This window comes from Jaculus jaculus, chromosome 13 (genome assembly GCF_020740685.1).
Source record: "Jaculus jaculus isolate mJacJac1 chromosome 13, mJacJac1.mat.Y.cur, whole genome shotgun sequence".
Taxonomy (NCBI): domain Eukaryota; kingdom Metazoa; phylum Chordata; class Mammalia; order Rodentia; family Dipodidae; genus Jaculus; species Jaculus jaculus.
In genome coordinates this window covers 14036722-14052183 of record NC_059114.1, presented here as the reverse complement: position 1 = coordinate 14052183, position 15462 = coordinate 14036722, and the positions used below count along the sequence as shown (strand labels likewise).

Genomic DNA, 15462 nt, shown 5'->3' with positions numbered 1-15462 from the left:
ATTTATCTATCTATTTATTTGTTTATTTTTTTTGTTTTTCGAGGTAGGCTCTCACTCTAGCTCAGGCTGACCTGGAATTTACTATATAGTCTCAGGCTGGCCTCGAACTCACGGCGATCCTCCTACCCCTGCCTCCCGAGTGCTGGGATTAAAGGTGTGCGCCACCACGCCCGACGTGTCTGAGACTCTTAGCCCACGCGTCCATCTTTTTACCCCCAACCTCTTCCCTCAAGCCACGGGCCACTCACTGGGTTCTTTGCTCTCGTTGGGCTTGATGCAGCGGATGTACGAAGGCTCCTTGGAGATGAGAATTTCCAAGAGGCTGCTCAGACTGTTCTTGAACTGAGTCCCCACCTGGGGGGGCGAAAGAACCTTCTAAGTAGACGTAGCTGCTTCCAGCTGGCCTCGGGAGAAGGAGCGAGGGCGTGAGGCTCCGGAGACTCCAGACTCTGCGGTCACTTTGTTTTGCCCACCGAGGTTGCCTTTGCACATATTGACCAGGATGCGCTGCTCCACCAGCGGAGGCACAGGGTTATGATCTGGGTCTACAGGGACCCCTAAAAGCTCACGGGCTGAAGGCTTGCTCCCCAGCGCAGGGGTGTGCTAATGAAAACACCGACTTCATGATAGATTTCGTGAATGGGGATTCTGGGGGGTGGGGGTCGGATTTTTTTTATTTTTTTAGGAAGTCTGCAGGGACTGGTTGGAAGAAGTAGGTCACAGGAGGGTCACCTTGCCTTTGTGCATGGCTCCCCTGCTCCTGCCCCATGAGCTGAGCCACTTTGTTCCACCAATGCCCTCCCGCTGACCATGATGCACTGGGCCTCTACAGACCCATAGCAATGGTGCCACGTGAGTGTGGAGCCAAACCTTTGAAACCATGAACCGAAATCAACCTTTCCTCCTTGAGGTTGATTTTCTCGGGTATTTCGTCACAGAGATGGAAAGCTGACCCACAGCCCAGCCCCCTCTGCTCCTCCCCCGGAACCCCCTCCCCGTGGCACCTTGCTTCCTCATGACCCGTATCTGCTTGATAATGCTTGCTTATACCTTCTCCAACTAGACTGCAAGCCCCTTGAGGGCAGGCTCCTTGGCTGGCTTGTTCCTGCTAAGCTCTTGAGTGCCTGTGTAGCAGTGGTTCAGTGATTACCTACAAATGACTGAACTGGAAACTATATATTTAGCAAAATCTAATCTGTTAGAGAATAATCCAGAAAAGGGGGAGGGAGGCTTTAAAAGCACCTGGTGTGACCTTTCCTTTTCTTTTCTTTTTTAGGTAGGGTCTTGCTCTAGTCCAGGCTGACCTGGAATTCACTAAGTAGCCTCAGGGTGACCTTGAACTCATGGGTGATCCTCCTACCTCCTACCTCAGCCTCCCGAGTGCTGGTGTGATTTTTGTCACTTTCCAAATCTACACAAGCTGTTCCCCCGCTCACCGTGGGCTGTCTCCTCCGGTTCTCCAGCTCAGCCACCAGGAAGCATTCCCTCAGGATGCTGTTCTTGGAGCGGCACAGCACCTGCAAGTGAAGAACCGTGAGTATTGGAGTCACTGCTTTGGACATCGCTCCGATGCCTTCAGGCATCTCCAAGAGCGCTGAGACAACAAAGCCGCCTATTTCTTGGGCACCAGAAGACATTCCTAGCTATGACTAAGCACCTGACGAAAACTACTTAAGAAGGAAGGTTTGGGCTGGGGAGAGGGGGACACCGTGACGCTCAAGTTCTCCCAGTTCCATGTCTTCTTCATGGTGATTCTCCAGAGCAGGGCGGGCACCATCACTCCCTCACCCATGGGGATCCTGCTAAGGGGAGATCAGGAAGAATCTGACCCACCACCTGAGCAGCTGGTGCTGAGATCCAAAGTCAGGAATCAGGCCAAGCTGCAGCTCAGTGTAGAGCACCGGCCTTGCGTGAGCGGAGCCTGGGTTCCATCCCCAGCATTGAAAAACCAAAAAGCAAAAACGCCAGCAAAAGCTAAAAATCACTTAACTAACTCTGAACCCAAAGCAGTCAGGACAAACCATCCTTGGGGAAGCAGAGAAAACTCAAAGAAGGTCCCTAACTACTCCTGGGCCTCTTGCTCCTCCTCCTGAACACATTGCCTTAATTTAAACTTTTTAAAATCCAAGTTAAGAGGAAAATAAAAATCCACATTTGTACAAGACAGCCATTTCACACAAAAGCTTTAAAAGCCTATCTTGGGCTGGAGAGATGGCTTAGCGGTTAAGGCACTTGCCTGCGAAGGTTTTTTTTTTTTTTTTTCAAGGTAGGGTCTCACTGTAGCCCAGGCTGACCTGGAATTCACTATGTAGTCTCAGGGTGGCCTCGAACTCACAGTGATCCTCCTACCTTGGCCTCCCAAGTGCTGGGATTAAAGGCGTGCATGGCCACGCCCAGCTATTTTTTATTGATTGATTTTTAAAAAATATTTATTTATTTGAGAGAGAGAAAAATGGATAAATGAGAGAGAGAGAGAGAGAGAGAATGGGGCATCAGGGCTTCCTGCCACTGCAAACAAACTCCAGATGCGTGCACCACTTTTTGTGTATCTGGCTTTACGTGGATACTGGGGAATGTAACCCTGGTTGTCAGGCTTTACAAGCAAGCACCTTTCATTGCTGAGCCATCCCCCCAGCGCTCTTTATTGATCTTTGACACAGGGTTTCTCAGTAACTCAAGCTAATCTGGAATTTTCTATGTCACGTAGGTTAGCCTCAGTCTCACAGAAATCCCACTACTTTACCTTCAGAGACGTGGCATTCTGGCCACTTGGCTCTACTTGTCTACCTTCTGCCTGGCACTTGCCACTGGCAGATAACTCTCCCCCTGTCGCTCACTGCTAAACTCCAAGCTGGCACCCAGAGAGGCACCTCACAAGTCTGAGCCGCCTTGCTGAGTGAGGGGTTCACATCTGTCCATGTTGGAAAGATGAAGAACATTCAGAAAAGCCACAAAGCCACCCTTAATTCTGTTGGCAAATGTCCGAAAATATCAGAGTAAGTTTCTTACTCACTTCTTTCAGGTGTCTATAAAGCAGGTCATTATTTTTTTCCAAAAATCCTGTAAAAAAAAAAACAACAACCACTAAATCAATCATTTTGCCTTTAACAATGCAACTCTAGAGCCGGGCATGCTGGCGCATGCCTTTAATCCCAGCACTCGGGAGGCAGAGTTAGGAGGATCGCTGTGCATTCGAGGCCACCCTGAGACAACATAGTGAATTCCAGGTCAGCCTGAGCTAGAGTGAGACCCTACCTCGAAAAACAAACAAACACAACACTAGCCCAACTGATGGCAAAAAGAGACCTCCTGGGCTGGAGAGATGGCTTAGCAATTAAGGCACTTGCCTGTGAAGCCTAAGAACCCAGAAGGTTCGATTCCCCAGTACCCACATAAGCCAGATGCACATGGTGGCACATGTGTCTGAAGTTCGCTTGCAGTGGCTGGAGGCCCTGGTGCACCCATTCTCTCCCTCACTCTCTTTGTGCCTCTCTTAACTTACTAACTTACTAAATAAAAATAACTTAAAAATAGACATTCTCAGACGATCTCATAGGGTTGGGTTCGGTTTGTGGCAGGGTCCACACTGTTTGCTGTGGCCATAGTGCAGCCACAAGCCAATAGTGCTCTTTCCACTAAGGACAGCCCAGCATGTCTCTAGACAGTGTCTGACGTCCCAGGCATCCTCCCTGGCTGAGAACCAGGTCCTCAGAAGTGACTTTCTCTGACAGACACACTACCCTGGTCCAAACCCTGACAAGCTTCCATGTCTGTCTTTGTAATCCTTGAGTCACACCTACGGATCATGGCAAGCATGAGGACCTGAGTTCAAATCCCCAGCATCCATGTAAATGCTGGTCGGGTGTGGCGGCCTGCCTGTAATCCCAGTGTTTAGGATGTGGACACAGGAAAATCCCAGGGTACGATGGCTAGCTTGATTTGCCGCATCAGAGTTCTGGGTTTAAATGAGAGACTTTGTCTCAAGAAATAATGTGGAAGACACCTGACATTGACTTCTGGTCCACACACACACAGAAACATGTATATACACATGTATGTAAGAATATAAACAAATGGTCAGTAAGTGCCTGAAAAATGTTTCCCGGGCTGGAGAGATGGCTTCGTGGTTAAGACATTTGCCCACAAAGCCAAAGGACGTAGGTTTGATTCCCCAGGACCCATGTAAGTCAGATGCACAAGGTGGCACGTAGTTTGCTTGCAGTGGCTAGAGGACCTGGTGCACCCATTTCTCTCTCTATCTTGAGAGGGGGTCGGGTAGCTCTTTTAGTCAGTTGGGGTGACCCCTGAGAGTAAGAAAGAAGAATGGTTTGTACTTGTTAGAAATCAAAAGATGATCTGACTTCATATCTCTTGCCTGGTTCCCCAGACCTTTATTTTCACAAACAACCTGGGCCCCTCCCAGGAGGGAGGGAGGTCTCTCCTAGGATTTAAATCTAGCCCTAACATTGTGATTGGTCAAAGTTCAGCCCCCAGAACTTGGTGTCAGGGCTAGCCTCTTCTTGAGCCAGCCGCAAGCCCCAACCTACTAGCTGTCCCTCCGCTCACCTGAGCCAGAAGGAAGGGTCCACCACCAGGTGGTCATAGACAGGTGTGCAAGGGGAGGGCAAGCTCTCTGTGCTGCCTGAACTTCCAGCTGCTGGTGAGTTTCTCCTCAGCTGGGTCCAGGCCAAGGTGAGGGGAGAGGCTCCCCAGTCCTTACTCTCCACATGGGCTCTTTACTCTTTCCAGCTCCTCACATGGCAGGAGCTCTTTGAACTTTCTTTTTTTTAAAAAAAAAATTATTGGGCTGGAGAGATGGCTTAGCGGTTAAGCGCTTGCCTGTGAAGCCTAAGGACCCTGGTTCGAGGCTCGGTTCCCCAGGACCCACATTAGCCAGATGCACAAGGGGGCGCACGCGTCTGGAGTTCGTTTGCAGAGGCTGGAAGCCCTGGCGCGCCCATTATCTCTCTCTCCCTCTATCTGTCTTTCTCTGTGTGTCTGTCTCTCTCAAATAAATAAAATAAAAAAAATTTAAAAAATTTATTGTTATTTATTTATTTATTTTGACAGAGAAAGAGAGAGAGAGAATGGGCGTGCCAGGGCCTCCAGCCACTGCAAATGAACTCCAGATGTGTGCGCCCCCTTGTGCATCTAGCTAACGTGGGCCCTGGGGAATTGAACCTGGGTCTTTTGGCTTTGCAGGCTCAGCCATCCCTACAGGCCACTTTGAACTTTCTTTTCAGGCCTCTCCACAGTTTTTCCAAGCCCTCCACATGGGCTCTCAAGCCATATGGATGTCTTTCCTTGTTTTTTCCTTCCCTAACTGGACTTCCCTCAATAAATATAATAATCTAATAATTATTTTCAGTCTTATTTTATTCAATGCTTTGATTAAAAGTAGACATGGACCTAGGGTTTAGGTTTCAAGGACTTTTCTGAACCCCTGGCACCCTGTTACAATCTGCCTCTTTTTATCTCTCAGATAAAATGTAAAATATTTTAAAAAATGGCAAAGGCTAGAGAGATGGCTTAGCAGTTAAGGCACTTGCCTATGAAGCCTAAGGACCTAGGATCGATTCCCCAGGACCCACATAAGCCAGATGCACAAGGTGGCGTATGTGTCTGGAGTTCTTTTGTAGTGGCTAGAGGCCCTGGTGTGTCCATTTGATCTATCTGCCTCTCTCTCTCTCTTAAATAAATAAAAACAATAAAAATATTTTTAAAAAAACCATGGCAAGTGCAAGAGGTTAGACCATAAAGGACACCTATCATATGATTCTGCTGATGGAACACATCCACAGGAGGAAGACTTGGAGGTAGGAAGTAGATTGGCCTGGCGTGGCGGCGCACGCCTTTAATCCCAGCACTCAGGAGGCAGAGGTAGGAGGATTGCTGTAAATTTGAGGCCAGCCTGAGACTACAGAGTGAATTCCAGGTCAACCTGGGCTCGAGCGAGACCCTACCTCAACATCCCTCTTCTCTTGCAAAAAAAAAAAAAAAAAAAAAAGATTGGTTTATTGCTTATGGGGAAGGGGCAGAGAGAGAAGGAAATGTCACTAACGTGTAATGTTCTAACAGTGACCATGCATGGATACATAACTCTGAATACAGTCAAGACCATTCAAGCATATGCTTCACTAGATGAAATACAGGGTCCACGAATATTTAGTTTTCAAAGCTTTGGTAAACTGTGAACTATATTTCCATACGGCAGTTATATATGAAATTACTAAAGAAATAAAACAAGAAAGGCCTTTCAGATGGCATGCTTGGATGTGAGGCTCAGGAACGCTGGGGTGGCCTGGGGTGGCATTTCCTTGGTGAGCTCAGCACCCGGCCACTCACCCTTGGTGCAGTAGGTGACCTCCCCTGCGTAGTGGAGGAGGCGGAACTCCAGCCAGCCGATCCTCTTCCGGCCCTTGGCACCGGCCAGCTTCCGTCTGCAAGACACAGACAAGACACACTCTGAGCCCTTCTCCTTGGTGGCCCCAAGATGTGGAGCAGAGAGGATGGGGGGGGGGGAGGTCCTCGGCCAGCTGCTTAGGGTCACTACACTCAGCATTGACGGCGGACTGCGTGCAGGAGCTGCCAGCACGCCTCGCTCCCTGTCCTCTGATATTGGCCAAGGTCTTTCTTAATCAGAGCCTTCCAGAATTCTCCTAAGACCTCAGGAGTAAAATGATATTGGTGGGGCTGGGGAGATGTCTGGGGGAAAGGCGATCGCTGGCAAAGCCTAACAACCCAAGGCTCATTCTCTCTCTCTCTCTCTCTCAAATAAATAAAAAATATATATATTTTTTAAGGAAAAACATCAGGTCTTTGGTCATCAAAGCGTATGTTCATTTTTTTGTATGCCACTGTTTGTTTATTTATTTATTTATTTCATGAGAGAGTGAGTGAGAGCAAGAGAGGGAGAGAGAGAATTGGTGCGCCAGGGCCTCCAGCCGCTGCAATGGGACTCCAAACGCTCGCGCCACTTAGAGCCCACGTGCGACCTTGTGCGCTTGCATCGCCTTGTGCGTCTGGCTTTCGTGGGACCTGGAGAATTGAATGTGGGTCCTTGGGCTTCGCAGGCAAGCGCCTTAACTACTAAGCCATCTCTCCAGCCTCATTTTTTGTATATATTTGTGTGTGTGTATCTGTGTGTGCTGGAGATTGGTGCCAGGGCCTCATACATGCCAAGCACATTCTCTACTACAGAGTTCTACCTCTAGCCCAGAGCAGATAATCTGAAATTTTCTCTTTAAAAATGTCTTTTTTTTAATTTGTGAGAGAGAGGGAGAGCACAGCTGTGCCAGAGCCCTTTCCATGCGCCCACTGGTTCCACATGCTTGGCTGCTTTTTGGTACCGGGGAATTGAACCCAGACCGCTAGGCTTTTCAAGAAAGTCAGGAATTGAACTCAGATTGTTAAGATTTGCAAGCAAGTGCCTTTAACCACTGAGCAATCTCCTCAGCCCCAATTTTTCCTCAGTCGACTCAAAGACTGAGCTAAGTTGTAGACTTTTCCTCGTGGGATGCTGTACACGCCCTGTATTTTTGCACGGCGTGGTGGTTACACACTCATACAAAAATTCGCCAGGTTGGGCTGGAGAGATGGCTTAGCGGTTAAGCGCTTGCCTGTGAAGCCTAAGTACTCCGGTTCGAGGCTCCACTCACCAGGACCCACGTTAGCCAGATGCACAAGGGGGTGCATGTGTCTGGAGTTCATTTGCAGTGGCTGGAGGCCCTGGCGCCCCATTCTCTCTCTCTATCTGCCTCTTTCTCTCTCTGTCTGTCGCTCTCAAGTAAATAAATAAATAAACAAATTTTTAAAAATTCCCCAGGTTGTACCAGCAGATGTACGTACGCTGCTGTATTTTATACATCTTTCTGGTGGCGTCAGGAATGGAACCCAGGGCTTTGCACATGTTTTGCAAGCACTCTAAGGCCCCATTCTCAAGTGTTTAGTTTGGTGTTTTTTTTTTTTGTTTTTTTTTTTAAGACAGGGCCTTTCAATGTGGACCAGGTTGGCCCTGAACTTCCAGACCTTCTGCCTCAGCCTCCCAACAGCTGGGATGGCAGCCCCATGTCACCACACCTGGCTACACTTACATTTTTTCAAAGGGACTATGTTGTGTGTGGGTGCACATATCCAAAATGTAACAGCTCTGAATAGAGCATCTTATAAAGACACTCTGCTGAGAATTGCCATGCGCATGTGGGAGTTGGTTGTCATGATAACATTTTTGTGGATAGTTGTGTTCTTTTTCTGTGTGTTTGTCTTGAGATAGGGTCTCGCTCAAGCCCAGGCTGACCTGGAATTCACTATGTAGTCTCAGGTTGGCCTCGAACTCATGGTGATCCTCCTACCTCTGCCTCCTGAGTTCTGGGGTTAAAGGTGTGCGCCACCACCCCTGGCTAGTAGGTGACTGCTTGACGGAGACAATGATCTTCCCCACACAGGAGCCCATCAGATAAAGCACATACGTTTGGAAGTGTGCATGCCTGCCCACTTTCTCCTCCAGTTTCTCCAGGAAACTCAAGTCTGTGGCGGGACCAGGACGGATACATTCTTCATCCTTTAAAAGAAAAAAAAGGAGACACTTTGACCAGACCCCTGCCCAGCACACATTCTATCAAAACCAAATTTAACAGCTGTTTGTGCCAAGCATAGTGACACACACCTTTAATCCCAGTACTCGGAGGCAGAGGCAGGAGGATTGTCATGTCTTTGAGGCCAGCCTGAGACTACATAGTGAATTCCAGGTCAGCCTGGGCTAGAGCGAGTCCCTTCCTCAAAAAATAAATAAATAAATAAATAAATGAATGAAAATAAAAAAAGATTTTTATCAGCAGTGGTGGAATGTTCTGGACTAAAGTACTATCTTCTCACATGAGACTAGATGAAGCTTTTAGGAAGAAAGCACATCACATGTGCCCAGCTTCTCAGATTGGTCAAGGGAACCCAGAGAGCCTGGACATTCCAGGCAAAGTCATCTCTGTGACATCTGACCCATAGTTTCCGTGTCTTTTTTGTTTTTGTTTTTGTTTTCTCTTCTCTTTCTGAGAGAGTGTCATGTATAGCCCAAGTTGGCCTTGAACTCTTGATTATAAGTGTCCCACCATGCCTGGCTCTGACCCAATTTTCCTTTTCCTGTTCTTCCCTCCCTCTTTTCCTTCCTTCCTTCCTTCCTTCCTTCCTTCCTTCCTTCCTTCCTTCCTTCCTTCCTTCCTTCCTTCCTTCCTCCTTCCCATCCTCTTCTCCCTCCCTCTCTTCTTTCTTCCCTTCCTTTCCTTTTTTAAAATATTTTATTTAATTATTTGAGAGAGAGAGGGGCAGATAGAGAAAGAGAGAATGGGCATGCCAGGGCCTTTAGCTATTGCAAAGGGACACCAGACACATGTGCCACCTTGTGCATCTGGCTTCCGTGAGCACTAGGGAATCGAACCTGGGTCCTTAGTCTTCATAGTGCCTTAACCACTAAGCCATCTCTCTAGCCCTTCCCTTTCTTTTCTCCCTCCTTCCTCTATTCCTAACTTCTTTTCCTTCCTTATTCCCTCTCTCCCTTCCTTATCCTTCCCTCTCTCTGAAGTTAGGGACTTGCTGGATAGCTCACATTGTGCTCAACACAATCCTCCTGCCTCTGCTTCCCAGGTGCTGCGGTGACAGGTACGAGCCACCATGCCCAGCTCTCACCCTCATGTTCTCATTCTTCACAAGGACACCCTACAGTTGCTTAAACTCTCAACCTCATTTTCTCTTAACCAGCCATCCAGGACCAAGGACAGCCTGTGCTCAGACCCCTGTCCTGGGAACGAAGCCTTCGATGGGCAGGAAATATACAACCAGTGGAGACTAACCCTAAACACAAGCTCTGTGTACTTCCTCAGCATTGATACCACTTACCTGGCCATTGTCAACAAGAACAACAAAGTCACTATTTAATCAGCCTCACAGCTTTTACCAAAAGAGCAAAGCCTGGATAAGAGGTTGGTGAGACAGTTTGTATGATATCATTTCCATGTTTTCTGACTCCATTTGGAAAACCATATAGAAACAAATATATGTATTTTCAAAGTAGGGTCTTGCTCTAGCCCAGGCTGATCTGGAATTTACTATGTAGTCTTGGGCTGGCTTTGAACTTACAGTGATCCTCCTCCCTCTGCCTCCCAAGTGCTGGAATTAAAGGTGTGCACCACCACACCCAGCTACAACAAATATTTTATTTTTATTTATTTTTTAAAGTTTTTATTTGTTTATTAGAGACAGAGAGAGGGAGGAGAAAGGGAGAGATTGAGAGAGAAAGAGAGAATGGGCGCACCAGGGACTAGCCACTGCAAACGAACTCCAGACACATGTGCCACCTTGAGCATCTGGCTTATGTGGGACCTGGAGAATCGAACCTGGGTCCTTAGGCTTTGCAGGCAAGTGCCTTAACTGCTAAGCCAGCTCTCCAGCCCTGAAACAAATATATTTGAAAGACTAGCCTAGCAATTCATGCGACATTGGGACTGCTAAGGAATCTGGGCTCATGCGCTGAGCAGTGATCAGGTTCTCCAACTCTAGCCTGCACACAACCATTGTTGGATTGCTCATGTCACGTAACCAGTCTACTAAAGCCCATATATATATATATATATATATATATATATATATATATATATATTCATTTTATTGGTTTTGTTTCTCTAGTGAATTTTGACTAGTAAATATCCTACCCATTCACATTCCTGTTGTGCCTTAGAATGAGAGTTGGGTGCACAGAGCAGCTGGTGGTTGTGTAGGGTGTGGGCACAGCAGGGTACAGGAAAACTATTTTCATCAGAAAGGAGGCAAACAGGTACATATAGGTGACCCTAAATGACAAGGCAAGGAAATCATTTCTCCTTTGCCTTTAGAATGTATATATATTTAAATGGATCCATGTGGACTGGAGAGTGGCCCAGGAGTTAAAGGCATTTGCTTGCAAAGCCTGATAGCCTGGGTTATATTCCCCAGGACCCATGTAAAGCCAGATGTGCAAAGTGGCACACATATCTGAAGTTAGTTTGCAGTGGTGGAAGGCCCTGGTGTACCCATACCCACTCTTTCTTTCTGTCTCTCATAAATAAATAAATAATTTAAATAGCTGGATGTAGTGATGCACGCCTTTAATCCTGGCACTCAGGAGGCAGAGGTCAGAGGACTACTTTGAGTTCAAGCACAGCCTGAGACCACATAGTGAATTCCAGGTCAGCCTGGGCTACAGTGAGACCCTACCTTGGAAAAAACAAAACAAAACAAAAATCACAACAGGGGCTGGAGAGACGGCTCAGCAGCTAAGACATTTGCCTGCAAAGCCTAACGACCTGGGTTTGATTCCCCACTACTGTCATAAAGCCAGAAGCACAAGGTGGTGCACGCATCTGGAGTTTGTTTACAGTGGCAGGAAGCCTTGGCACCACCCCTTCTCAAGTGAATAAATAAAATATTAAACAAACAAACAATCAAAAACACCCAGATGCTTGATTGACTAACTGGGGCTTCAGGATCTTGGATATTGTCATAAGTTGCATAGGCTGGTTCTAAGAAAACTCAACTCAGAATTAGTTGGCATGTTTTGCAAAACTTTCTTTATATTTCTTGGCTTCCTATTCCACCCAAAGCATGAATGCAGCATGTGCTCCTCTTCTGTATTACTCCGTTCTTTGGCACCATTATAAAATCCCTGAGGCAGGGGCTTTTCAAAAAAGTTATTTGGGGGGCTGGGCGTGGTGGCGCACGCCTTTAATCCTAGCACTTGGGAGGCAGAGGTAGGAGGATTGCCGTGAGTTCAAGGCCACCCTGAGACTAGTGAATAGTGAATTCCAGGTCAACCTGGGCTAGAGTAAGATCCTACCTTGAAAAACCAAAAAAAAAAAAAAAAAAAAAAAAAGTTATTTGGCACACGGTTCTGGAGGTCCAAGAGCCACACAGTGGATGGCATCACAATGACAGGCACTAGCTCATGGCAAGACAGGAAGCCAGAGAGAGGCTGGCCAGTGGCCAGGCTGACTCTTTCTTTATAACGATCCTTTCTTGACTTTTGTTTGTTTGTTTGTTTTTCAAGGTAGGGTCTTGCTCCAGCCCAGGTTAACCTGGCATTCACTCTGTAGTCTCAGGGTGGCCTTGAACTCATGTGATCCCCCTACCTCTGCCTCCCAAGTGCTGGGATTGAAGGTGTGCGCCACCACGCCTGGCTCACCCTTTCTTGAGAATTAAGCAGGGTCCCTCACGAACTACATCCTTGCCTTTAGAGAACATCACTCTCAACGTTCTAATTATTTCCAGATAGGCTTCACCTCTTAAATATTTCACTACCTCCCAGCATCACCGCATTGGGTACCAAGCTCTTGACATGTGGTCCTTTGGGGACGCACTCAAGTCATTATTGAATTGCTGCAGGCCCCAAACACCTGTCTGAGTTCCTGGTTCTGCGTCTGTGGAAGATGGGTATGTAGGCTTTTGTTGAAAAGGATTTTCCTTGCTATCCAACAAGGAGCTCTCATTTTGGGCTGAAAATGAGATGGAAAGGGCAACAGCCTAAGGCTCCAAAACAGGCTCTGGTTTTGCACCCTGGATGTCCTGGTGGATTCATTCTCAACCCTTCTTTGTTTTTGTTTTCTTTTCTTTTGTTTTCTTTTCTTTTCTGTTTTTAAAGATAGAGTCTTGCTCTAGCCCAGGCTGGCCTAGAATTCACTATTTGGTCTTAGGCTGGCCTTGAACTCACAGCGATCCTCCTACCTCTGCTTCCCTGAGTGCTGGGATTAAAGGCGTGCGCCACCATGCCCCACTTTGTTTTTGGTCTTTTTTTTTTTTTTAGTTTGTTTATTTGAGAGAGGGAAAGGGGCAGGGGGAGAGAATGGGCATGCCCGGGCCTCTAGCCCCTATAAATGAACTCCAGATGCATATGCTACCTTGTGCATCTGGCTTACATCGGTCCTGAGGAATCGAACTGAGGTTCTTTGGCTTTGCAGGCAAATGCCTTAACCACTAAGCCATCTCTCCAGCCCTTGTTTGTTTGTTTTTTGTTTTTGAGACAGGGTCCCATTGTGTAGTCCAGGCTGGTCTTGACCTCATGGAAATCAGCCTGCCTTGGCATTCTGAGTGCTGGGATTATAGGTGTGTGGCACCACACCCAGCCTTCTCAATCCTCTGGAAGCCTGCACAAAGCATTCTTCCACAGGTTGCCAACACCAAACGCCTGAATGATGATGTCACGGTCCATTTTCTCACCAGAATGGAGATAATTCCTTTGTGCCTTTCTTCTACCAAATCACAGATGATCTTGTTGTTGAGGTACTGAATGGGCTCCCACTGAAACAACAAAGAGAAAAGAAGCTCCAGGAAGCATTTTGATAAGCATAAAGCATATTGGGTTCACAATGATTTTCCAAATAAAATTTCAAAATCTGTTTTTTTTAATTAATTTATTTATTTGACAGAAAAAGAGAGAGAGGGAGGGAGGGAGAAAGCGAGAGAGAAAATGGGCACGCTAGGGCCTCCAGCCATTGCAAATGAACTCCAGATACATGTGCCCCCTTGTGTATCTGGCTAACATGGGTCCTGGGGAATTGAACCTGGGTCCTTTGGCTTTGCAGGCAAACGCCTTAACTGCTAAGCCATTCCCTCCAGCCCTCTTTCTTTCTTTCTTTTTTTTTTTGGTAATGTCTCCCTATGGCCCAAGTTGACCTGGAATTCACTATGCAGTTACAGGGTGGCCTCGAACTCATAGCAATCCTCCTACCTCTGCCTCCCGAGTGCTGGGATTAAAGGCACGTCCCACCATGCCAAACTCAAAATCCAGTTTTTAAATCCAACCTTAAAAATGATACTTTGTCAGTAACAAAATATTTTCCTAGGGAAATAAGAACTAAAAAAAAAAATCCTTAATCTTGATCATAAAAATCTCCAACGAAATATTCCTCAAGTTAAAGTCTTTAGCTAGATTAAGAAGTCAGATGAGGGGCTAGAGAGATGGCTTTTTTTCTTTTCTTTTCTTTTTTTAATTTATTTATTTGAGAGCGACAGACACAGAGAGAAAGACAGATAGAGGGAGAGAGAGAATGGGCGCGCCAGGGCTTCCAGCCTCTGCAAACGAACTCCAGACGCGTGCGCCCCCTTGTGCATCTGGCTAACGTGGGACCTGGGGAACTGAGCCTCGAACCGGGGTTCTTAGGCTTCACAGGCAAGCGCTTAACCGCTAAGCCATCTCTTCAGCCCGAGAGATGGCTTAATAGTTGAGGTGCTTGCCTGAAAGGCCTAAAGACACAGGTTTAATTCCCCAGGACCCATGTAAAGTCAGATGCACAACGTGGCACATGCATCTAGAGTTTGTTTGCAGTAGCAAAAGGCCCTGTCACAGCCATTCTCTCTCTCTATTTTTCATAAAAAAAATTTTTTTAATTATTTATTTATTTATTTGAGAGCGACAGACACAGAGAGAAAGACAGATAGAGGGAGAGAGAGAGAATGGGCGCGCCAGGGCTTCCAGCCACTGCAAACGAACTCCAGACGCGTGCGCCCCCTTGTGCATCTGGCTAACGTGGGACCTGGGGAACCGAGCCTCGAACCGGGGTCCTTAGGCTTCACAGGCAAGCGCTTAACCGCTAAGCCATCTCTCCAGCCCCATAAAAAATTTTTTTTAAAGAAATAAAATGAGCAGGGGCTTGTGTGTAGCTGAAGTGGTAGCACAACACACTTTGTTAGCATGCTCAAAGCCATGGGTTCCAAACACACACACACACACACACACACACACACACACACACACACACACACCCCAAATGAGGAGAAACATCCCAATGTTTACCTCAATTCCTTCCACCTCATACTCGGCCTGCTCTGCTTTCAGAGTCCTCTCTATCAGCAGTTGTTGGAGCTTCTCGTTGCAGTAATTGATACAGAACTGTTCAAAACTAGAGGTGCAAAGGGTTTGAATAACTCAAGTTATACAAACAGAACAACTTAAAAAAAAAAACAAACATAGTTCTAGCTGGGCGTAGTGGCGCACGCCTTTAATCCCAGCATGCAGGAGGCAAAGGTAGGAGGATCCCCATGAGTTCGAGGCCACCCTGAGACTACATAGTGAATTCCAGGTGAGCCTGGACTAGAGTGAGTCCCTACCTTGAAAAACAAAAACAAAACAAAACAAAAAACCCCTCAGGGTGGCCTCGGACTCATGGCAATCCTCCTACTCCTATTCCTGAGTGCTGGGATTAAAGGCGTGTGCCACCATGCCTGGCTCTCAAGGTCCTTATTAATAGAGTGGTTTACAAAAGAAATTGTAAGAGGGCTGGAGAGATGGCTCAGCGGTTAAGGCACCTGCCTGCAAAACCAAAGAACCCAGCTCCGATCCCCCAGGACCCATGTAAGCCAGCCGTACATGGTGGCACATGTGTCTGGAGTTCATTTGCAGTGAGCGGTACAGTGAGGCCCTGGGACACCCATTCTCTCCCTCTC

The 15462-nt window shown here is 47.1% G+C and overlaps 1 protein-coding gene across 1 annotated transcript in view; it reads right to left on the bottom strand.

The window, feature by feature from the left end:
* Nucleotides 1-15462, bottom strand: part of Myo1h (myosin IH) — a 56871-nt gene that overhangs the window by 22622 nt on the left and 18787 nt on the right. The window contains exons 11-17 of the mRNA XM_045132504.1: nucleotides 14813-14918; nucleotides 13237-13317; nucleotides 8469-8560; nucleotides 6346-6440; nucleotides 3014-3060; nucleotides 1437-1517; nucleotides 249-354 (exon numbers count right to left, since the gene is read on the bottom strand). Coding sequence (XP_044988439.1) covers nucleotides 249-354; nucleotides 1437-1517; nucleotides 3014-3060; nucleotides 6346-6440; nucleotides 8469-8560; nucleotides 13237-13317; nucleotides 14813-14918 — 608 coding nt within the window. The remainder of the gene's footprint in view (nucleotides 1-248; nucleotides 355-1436; nucleotides 1518-3013; nucleotides 3061-6345; nucleotides 6441-8468; nucleotides 8561-13236; nucleotides 13318-14812; nucleotides 14919-15462) is intronic.